The sequence below is a fragment of the Schistocerca serialis genome, chromosome 1 (genome assembly GCF_023864345.2).
Source record: "Schistocerca serialis cubense isolate TAMUIC-IGC-003099 chromosome 1, iqSchSeri2.2, whole genome shotgun sequence".
In the NCBI taxonomy this organism is placed as follows: domain Eukaryota; kingdom Metazoa; phylum Arthropoda; class Insecta; order Orthoptera; family Acrididae; genus Schistocerca; species Schistocerca serialis.
In genome coordinates, this window is record NC_064638.1 from 799686540 (window position 1) to 799696569 (window position 10030).

The following is a 10030-nucleotide window of genomic DNA, read 5'->3' on the forward strand; positions in this document are numbered from 1 at the left end:
GCATCTGTGCTACTGTTTTGTGTGGAGTGAATACTCCTGGCATCGAGTGTCTCAACTAGTAGTGTGAATAATTTCATAACATCTTTGTTTTACAGAACCACCACACTTTCCCAGAAACCTTCCAACAAATATCAGGATTTCATTCACCGTCCCTTCTTTAATTTTACATATTTGTCCGATGTCATTTCACTTTGTAGTATTATCCCTAAATATTTAAATGATGTGATGTGCACCAGAAATTTACCACTGATATTGTAACTGGATACTATCAGATTATTTTTCTTTGTTATGAGCATTATGACAGATATATCCACATTTAAAGGTAGCTCCCATTCTTAAGGTCAATGGAAGTACTAAATCATTCTGCATGTCCTTTTTGATCATCAATTTCCTGCTGAAAGTAACATCAGCAACAAACAACCTGACATCTTGGAAACACAAGTGGTTCTGTTAATGATTCCTTCCAGAACACATGATGTTACTTATACTCTGTATAACATATTGGCTTCGGTTTGCACAAAGTCTTGAAATCAATCACATATTTGTGAAGGCATTCCATACAATTGTCTCTTGGTATCAGTCATTGGTGTCATATAGTATTGAACACCACTCAGAAATATAGAATGTGCTGACCAGCTGTGAAGAATGTAAGCAGCAGCAGACTTGAAGATGATGGAGTGAAATACAGATTACCAAAATTCTGCTCTACTATACTCAATGAAATTGGGGAAAATCAAACATCTGGACAACATTTAGAATTTCAGGTCTTTATTGTCGTAACAGTTAATGTGCTGTATGCATTAGATAAGCACATGAAAGAGTACCATCATGTGTATAGTGTGTTTGGAATACTCTAGCAATTTAAGTCTTTAACAGCAGAAGGCATCTTGAAAAGAACTCCAGTTATCATCAGTGTTTACCCAGATGATTTTGAAGAAAGCCTAAGTGATGAACTGGTGCAGTTTGCTGAGCTGCCCAGAACAGATGTGGCTGCTGCTATTGGCAGCAGAGACACAGGCCCCTAGAACAGCAGTATTATGAATAAGCTTTTAATGGATGATTCATAGAATTGTGTTTCCCAAATGTGGAAATATTCTTATGCATTTACTTATCTTTGATGATCACCAACTGCAGTGGAGAACATTCTTTTCCAACTTTAAAATACATAAAAATTAATTAAGGAGCACCATGGGACAAGAATATCTAAATGACCTCACCTTAATGAACATAGAATGCAATTTGATGAGAGACATTGATTTGACCATTTTTATCTCTAAATTTGTCCAAATTAAATTGAGAAAAGTTTTTTTGTATAGTGCTGTTTTATTTTATTTCCTGAACTTTATGGTCTAAAGCAAACCAAGGGCCTCATCTTAAAATGTGCTATGGACTCTGCACTGGCTTAATCTGGCACTCACACATACGCTGTGGCTTACAAAACAATCATTCGGCCTATACTTGAGTATTGCTCATCAGCGTGGGATCCGTACCAGGTCGGGTTGACAGAGGAGATAGAGAAGAGCCAAAGAAGAGCAGCACATTTCGTCACAGGGTTATCTGGTAAGTGTGATAGCGTTACGGAGATGTTTAGCAAACTCAAGTGGCAGACTCTGCAATAGAGGTGCTCTGCATCGCAGTGTAGCTTGCTGTCCAGGTTTCGAGAAGTTGCGTTTCGTGATGAGGTATCAAATATATTGCTTCCCCCTACTTATACCTCCCGAGGAGATCACGAATATAAAGTTAGAGAGATTTAAGTGCGCACGGAGGCTTTCCGGCAGTCATTATTCCCGCGAACCATACGTGAGTGGAACAGGAAAGGGAGGTAATTACAGTGGCACGTAAAGTGCCCTCCACCACACACCGTGGGGTGGCTTGCAGAGTATAAAATGTAGATGTAGATGTAGGCTGCCGTGTAGTGAGATACAGTGCAGGGAGCTATTGAAATGGGCACAATTATTGTTAAATTCATACTTAACATTTTAATGAGATTAACATCACATTCAATTTGATATTTTATCTGAACCATTGCAAAATGTACATCAGTATCAATATTTTGATACTATTGCACAACTTTGTGCACTGTTGCCCAGAGTTATCATTTGGAATCCATTTACTTGTTGTTAAATGATTATGGTTGTGGAAGATTCTTACTTCTAGTGGAAAGTCTGTTTCTATACAGCCTTCAAATTTTCCAGACAAACGTAGACAGGACAGTGGTTCCCACATTCAGTGATTTTACGATACTTGTTCTTTCAAGCCATATTAACATGTTATGTATGATAAATAAGTACAGCTAATTAGAATATTAATTGTATTTCATTATAAAGCTTTTTTGTGTTCTTTTAACATGCCTTTTCTTGTTTTACTTTTTTTTTTTTTTACACAAATGTACTGTATGAATCCTTCTTTGCATCAAACATCTTGTTTATTTGATAATTATCATCAACAAATGCAGCTCAAAGTTACCAGTTAGCAGTTTTTGATAATCAGAAGCTGTGCATTCTGTTAAATAATTACGCTAGGTTTCGACAGATGGCACTAACTTAAACGGCAATTCTGTTAAGTATTTATGCTAGACTGTGGCGGGTGCTACTCTCTTACAGGGTAATTTCCATACAGATTTAGCACCTTAAGGCACTAGATGGCACACTAGGTTAGATCCCTATAGTCATGTAATATGCAGAAAACATTAAAAGACCGATGACCTCAGCAGTTTGGTCCCTTGGGGGGGGGGACATTAAAAAATATTGTATGACATTCTAGGCTGTGTCATCACAGTCTTCCTCCACTTGTGTATTTTGAACAGTCTATTTGCTATTACTAGATGAATTTTTTTGCAGAATCAAGGGGGGTCTCTTTCTTATCTCATTCCTATTTCTGAGCCTTTATTATCATGGAACTCTACCTTCTATTCCTTCCTCTATGATATTTATTTCAATTGCCCACCATTTTTTAGATTTTCATCTCTCTTTACATTATACCCCGTATACTATATTTATCTCATGATCTTCTTCTTGTGATGTTGACTAGTGTACCTTAACTATTGTTAGTTTTGGTTTGCTGTCAGTTCTGATGAGAATAATTCTGTCACTGCTGACAGTAATCTTTCCACCATTATAGCATTTTCTGTTGGTATTGACATTATGATCAATTCATTTGACCAGAAACCTTAGTTTCTTTCCAAAATCACTTCATTGAGCCATACTGCATCTAGATTCTACCCTTGTTTTTCCCTTTTCAGATTTTCTAACTTTCCCATTACATTAGACTTGACATTCCATGTTCCAGATCATATAATGTCACTACTTTATTGGTTTCTCAATCTTTCGCTCCCCTGGTAGCCTTCTTCTAGAGATCCAGATGAGGGACTAATCTGGAATCTTATCTTTTGCCAATAGAGAGAGCATCATGACACTTTTTCAGTTGGAGGCCATGTTTCTTGTGGATATGCACTGTGTGTTAATGTAGTGGTTTCCATTCACTTCTACATTTTCATTATTTGATCATTGCTAATTCTTTTGCATTTAGGGACAGTTTTCCACAACAAGAGAGTGCTGTAAACTTCTGTGTGCTGCTGTGGCCCCATTTGATAAGGCTGTGGCCAGAATGAGCACAGATCCTTATATCGGAAGCCGTCAGCCTCCATAGCTAATGATTTTTATCCACATTCTAAGCATTGACTGACTTATGGACTTCCCTGGCAGTGTAACCTTTGTTCGTGCAGCCCCCTGGCCTAAATCTCCAGTAGTCCCTGTCTTCCAACTCTTCTCACCTCCTTCCTCCCATCTCCCCACCCCTAGCCAACTCACCCCAGCCAAGCTCACTTCTTGGAACTTTCTGTAGCTTTTAGTTTGTTTCTCCTTCTCCGGATCCTCCACTCTCCCCCTGTTCTCTATCTTTTACTGCATGTCTGGATCTTTCGGTATTGTCATCTAACCTGCTCCTGAACACATTTCCTTTTCCATCCCAACATGATCTTTTGTAACACCACCCCATCTTTGTCTTCCCGCTTCCAACTCTGTGCCCTTCCACTCTCCGCAGCCAAGAACACTACTCACCCCAGTCTGGCATCACCATTAGAGGACAGTAGTCTCTCTCTCTCTCTCTCTCTCTGTGTGTGTGTGTGTGTGTGTGTGTGTGTGTGTGTGTGTGTGTGTGAGATTGAGAGAGAGAGAACACTCAATTTGTCTGAATTTTCTGACCATTATGTGCCTGTATGTTGCTCAGTGCTTCGTCAATTTGACAAATAGTGCTCTGTGCTCATATACGTTTATATTTCACCTTTGATTTTATGTCATTATGTATTGGTACAGGGTGATCAATCCCTAAATTAACCTCCTGGTGGGAATTTTGTTACCCTGCTGGTAGCCAGCCAGCAGCAGCACTCTTAGGGGAGTACATTTCCCCTCCACTGCAAGATCTCTGTGTGTAGAAATCATGCACCGGTAGCAGGTGTTCACTAAATGACACAGTACAGAGTATTGAGTGAAAGTGCTTCAATTGAAATGGTGAAATACAAGTATTGTATTTGCCATATGATATTTATGTACGATTCATATTTGCGTACAGAATCAGCACATCCAGTAATAGGTTATTTCAAGAGGAATTTCCTGATGTTCGAGTTCCTAATCGGAGCACAATTCACTGATTGATAAACAAATTTTGTGAAACAGGAAGTGTCCTTGACAGGAAATGTAAATAGTACTCACAGAAGAAACTCTGGATAATACTGGGTATGCTATGGAAAGGTCTCCTAGAAAATCGGTTTGATGTCTTTCTCAGCAAATGGAAAATTCCTATGGGTCTGTTCAGACAGCTACAAAGTTATGAAGTTACAGACCTATAAAACAACTGCAGTACAAGATCTTAAACTGGGTGACCCTGCAAAGAGGCTGCAGTTTTGTGAATGGATTTTGGATAGGGTGCATGACAGAGAAAATAACCCTCACCTAACTTTCTTTTTGGATGATTCATGATTCTGCCTAAGTGGATACATTACTTCATAAAATAACCATTATTGGAATTCTGAAAAGCCTAACATAATACATGAGGCACCTCTGCATGATAAAAAGTGAGTGTGTGTGTGTGTGCTATTAGCAGTGAAAGAAGAGGCCCCATTTTTCTCCAGGAAACAATTAACAATGAGAGATACGTGGAAAACATTTTGCAGCCTTTTTTTGGCCAATTGACTAAGAGAGAACGTGCTTTCACAACCTTTCAGCAGGACTCTGTGATGCCTCACACAGCCAACTTCTCATTACAGGAAATCCATGACATGTTTCAAGATACGAGTTATCAGTAATATCATGCAACCTTCTCGTTCACCCAATTTAATCCCCTGCAATTTTTATCTCTTGGGTGCATTAAAAAGGAAGGTGTACAAATCAAATCCTCACACTTTAGATGAACTTAAAAAGAAATTGATGCCATCTCTCAGAGGAAATGCAGAGTGTAACGAGCAGTTTCCTAAGCAGTTGTCAGAAATGGTTGAATAATGAAGGGAGGCAGTTCCAACATATCCTTGCTTAATATGCAAGAGTAATTTACTTTTCTTTTTTAGTGTTTGTTAGATATGCTAGAAATAACATACTTGACAAAGCATACTATATTTACTGCGTACCTTGTCACCTGCATCGCAGGCAGAGCAGCCTGTTGGCCATATCCCAGAAAAGCACTTACATCTTTTGCAACTTGATAATATAACAGTTTTGTTATCTGTATTTGAAGTTCTGAATTCATGTAATGTTTGGGTAGACTATTCCACCCATATCTTGTATTAATTTTAAAGGTACTTCATAGTGTGAAAAAGCCTGCTCTTTCCTTCAGAGTAACTAAATTATGTACTATATTTCAGTTATATGCTTGTATTTATAATTCCACTAACAGTCAAGCAAATTATATTTTACTACATTAATTATATATTCAAAAAATACCAACCCTTAAATTTGAAAAACCAGCTGTTCAGCTGACGGTAACGAATTAAAATTGTAAGTAAGTTTAAATATCGTGGTGAAAACATACCCTGGTAGTCAAATGAAACTAATTTGAAACAAGCACAATGGAACAGCTGGCCAGCTACAAGATGAATTATCTCTCAGTGAACATCAAATTCAAACACTAATACTCCATTGTTAGACAGAAGCAACATTGACAAGCAGAACATTATTCAGGTTGAATATCAAATCAACAACAGATAAATTGTAGAAGTCCAACAGAAAATGTCATCAGAACAGTCATCAACAAAAAAACACCAAATAGAGGGTCATTAGCGGTTGGTGCCAAACGAAGTGGTGTTTTGGGAAAGCGAATCAGTAATAGATACAATGTGCAAAAAGATATCACCTTCTTTTGCCATGTATCAAGGTTACCAGAAACTGAGCTAGTGAAACAAATATTCAACTGCTTTTGGAAAAATAAAACCAATAATAACTGATTATGCAATGAATTGAAAACGGGGAAAAAAGAAGATTCTGAAGAACAGAGACATGTGACTTAAAACAAAAATACTCAGACATATATACCATGGCTTATGAAGAAAGGGCAGCCAAGTTGGAAAGAATGAAAAAGTTTTGGGAGCATAAAATTTCTACTTGGAGAACTCAAATGGTCGAATGTTGATGTAAACTAGATTTAAAAATAATCTCTGTTGGCAATAGCTTATACTGTGAGCAGAATGTAGCTACACTTCTTAATTAAATTAGTACATTGTGAAGACTCAAATTGGTGACCTTATAGTTCCTTCTGACTAGTGCATATTTGTATTGAAGGTGGTTTAAGCCTAACAAAACTTGTGTTGTAGGTGGAGTTGATGCACTACGAGAATCGTTTGCTGAAACTGCGGCACCTCCAAGCTGAAGCTGCACTTGGCGCAGGACATAGAGCTACTAAACCAGCAGGAGAGAAACCTGCAACACTGGAAGACTTGGAAGACAGCATCAAGAAGCATGCTCGCAAAGCAGACAAGCTGCACGCACACCTTGAATCCAAAATAATAAACAAACACATGGAACTTTAGTAAGTTGTCTAATGTATGCTGCGCATTTAATTTCTAGCACAAAGTCTCATTGACTTCCATAGAAGTGGAATTTTTTTAAATTGTAAAATTCTTGATTTAATGTTAGCTGTACTTGTTGAATAGTAGTATGATAATGATATGAGTTCTTAGAAGAAATGAAAAAAAAGTAAAGCGAGTTGTTATTATCTAGGAAGACAGAGGAATATTACCCAGTTGTAACTATCACTAAGCCTGTCATTAAATAACTCTTGTAGAATGAGGTATTTTTCTCCTTTTTTCTATAAAACTTTTTTTGAGTACTGCAGTGTCACTTGAGGTACTGCCTAGTAAAATGGTTAACATTGGTAGAATTATTTCAGTAAATACAGAATCTCAGTTATTGAATATAGTGAGATGACATGCTCTTGTAATATTTTATAAAAACTGGATAAGAAACAGATTCATAGGAAATATTTCTGGTGCACTGCTTGTCTTCCTTTTTCGTATACAATTTTGGAAAAAGGTAGAATTTTTTTCCTGTGTTTTCATAGACCTACAACCATTTCTTTATCAAATGTTTTACACAAACAAACAAATAAATAAATAAAAATAAAAACTCCCACACTCAGGTGAAAGAGAATAAAATTGCTATATAGTTTACGTATGTATTCTTTTATAAGGATGTAATATCTGCTTTTCAGAATGAATATTTTATGATTGCAGAATAAGTGTCATTTACACAAGCTGTGATTTATTTGTCAGCTCATTTATGTAAATCCTTTTATATTTTAGCAGCATGGAACATTTAAGAAAATATCTTCTTATTTGCAGACACGTACCATAGTAGTTAAGACCTAGGACTTATGTTTGGGAAGAAGGTTTTAAATCCCTTTCTAGCCATCTTGATCTACATCTAATGTAGATTACTCGAACAATATCAGTCGCTTGCTTTAGTGACTCTTTAGACAAATTCTTTTCACATTTCAGTGGTCATCATCTGGTACATTTCATTCTGTTCTACATTATATAAAGTATATGTCGCAATCATGTGTGACTTTTATCTGGCAGCCATTGATGAGACACTTATTACACATGCCATAAGTGCAGTTCATAGTGTAAAACACACTGAAACCCACCTTATGACAAGCACAATGATGATGATGATGATGATGATGATGATGACAGTGTGACCATTGAATCATATAGTGACTAAAGCAGAAAAAAAATTTTATTTGTGTAAATTCCAATACAACTCTCAAAAAACCATACAGGGGTTTGGTAAACCGTTCCAGCAGATTGTTAAGATGGTTCCTTAGTCAGAACCACAAATTATATTCTCTGCCCCATCTTCATTGTGTTGCTAATGACATTGACAACAATGAACAGTTGAATTAGAACTTACTTTCGAAAGACTCTAAAATCCTAAAACTGTCAAGAATTATATAATCCCCATAGTGGGTTTCATTATTTTCATTAAAGTGTTTATTAATGATCCTGTCAACAGTTACAGTATTTATATCAGGCGACTTACTGATTAATTTTCAAGCCTGGCCTACTGAGGACACAAAACTGGAATTGTAATAAAAAGTTCAAATGTAACAAACGAATTATTTGAATACAAACATACCTGAGTGACAGTGACTGATCTTAATAATAAACATCAAAGTGACAACACGTGCTTCATAAATGTTTTCAGAATGAATGCCACAATTCACATGTGCCTCTTATCAAGTCAAAATCAAACTGGAGGTCAACATAGCCAACATCTACAGGAAAATTACAGTGGTGCTAGCATTGCACCTCATCTACAAGCGCATGTCCACAGACAATGGGCATGTTGCGTTTTAAATGTGAATGTGTCTAAGCACCTTTATTAAACCTCATGTCAGTACAGTGAATGACAACAAAAAAGTATAAGTAATACACAAATACAAATGTTAGTGTCGCATGGACCTGTTACATATTTTAACATAAGACAAGAATTTTATGTTAGAGTGCACGTCCACGGCTAATAGGCGTATCAAATTAAAATAGAGGGTGTTGCAGCACATTATTAACCAGCCATGTTTAATATAAAGTTTCTTTGCTTTTCTTTCAATTATCCATTTAGCTCTCCCTTTACCTCTTTCATTGCTAAGTGTTAGTTCCCTACAATTTGAATTTAGGCTGTTGAGCCATCATTAAATCTGATTCTTTCCTCACTTGGTGGGTCTCTCTCTTGATATTTAATTAGGAACAAACATTTTTCCCTCCACTCCTTTACATATGTCTTTTTTTTCTGCTGAATATAATTTTAAATCAACTGGAATATAGAGATTTCATTGTAATTCTTACTCTGTGGTTTCCTTATCAGCCCTGTTCCAGTTGTTCCCACATCAATGTTTGGAATCTTAGCACTTCTATTCTGTATCAGATATGTTAATTTTAATTTTATGCCTTAATTTTGATTAATATTATATATTTGTTTCACAGGTTTACACTTTTCTTATCAGCTTGATGTCATTTTAGGAGTGTTGACATCAGTATACTTGTAGTCACTACAGTGAGACAAACGCAATTAGTGACATGTAATTTATGAAATACACTTTCTTGTAGAAAGTGGATCCCAATATCTTGCATTTATGAAGCATTTTCGTGGACTGGTTTGTAAAGGATAGAGACAAGAGAAAAATAAGAATATTTGTTGTTTTATTATGAGGTATTGCACACACGCACTAAGAATGATCCATATGAATCTCATAGTGCAGATTATATTAAAATTGTAACATATTTATATATTTTAAATAAAGTTTGTAATTTTGTTTGTATTTTTCTTGGTTTAGCCAGGAGATGGTATTTCCATTTCCAATTTTTCTCCTGATTATGGGTATATATGAACTCCCCTCAGCCATTCTTTTCCTTACGCATTCATGAAATGTTGTACAATGTCTTGTATTGCAGATAATACTATTTATTAACCTTTTACTGAATTGGTGAGCTGTGGATACCTTAAAAATAATAGCTGCCACTTTTCCGTTTATTTAATGAGCAAATTTT

At 36.3% G+C, this 10030-nt stretch overlaps 1 protein-coding gene across 2 annotated transcripts in view; it reads left to right on the forward strand.

The window, feature by feature from the left end:
* The window catches only part of LOC126483902 (alpha-2-macroglobulin receptor-associated protein), an 83535-nt gene extending 73734 nt beyond the window's left edge, over positions 1–9801 (forward strand). Inside the window, exons 7-8 of one of the 2 annotated variants that reach the window (XM_050107173.1) lie at positions 6800–7014; positions 9467–9801. In XM_050107173.1, the coding sequence (XP_049963130.1) occupies positions 6800–7014; position 9467 (216 nt within the window). In that variant the 3' untranslated portion in view covers positions 9468–9801. Of the gene's footprint in view, positions 1–6799; positions 7016–9466 lie in introns of those variants that run through there. The other variant, XM_050107181.1, reaches the window with a different exon arrangement.
* The last annotated feature ends 229 nt before the right edge of the window (positions 9802–10030 follow it).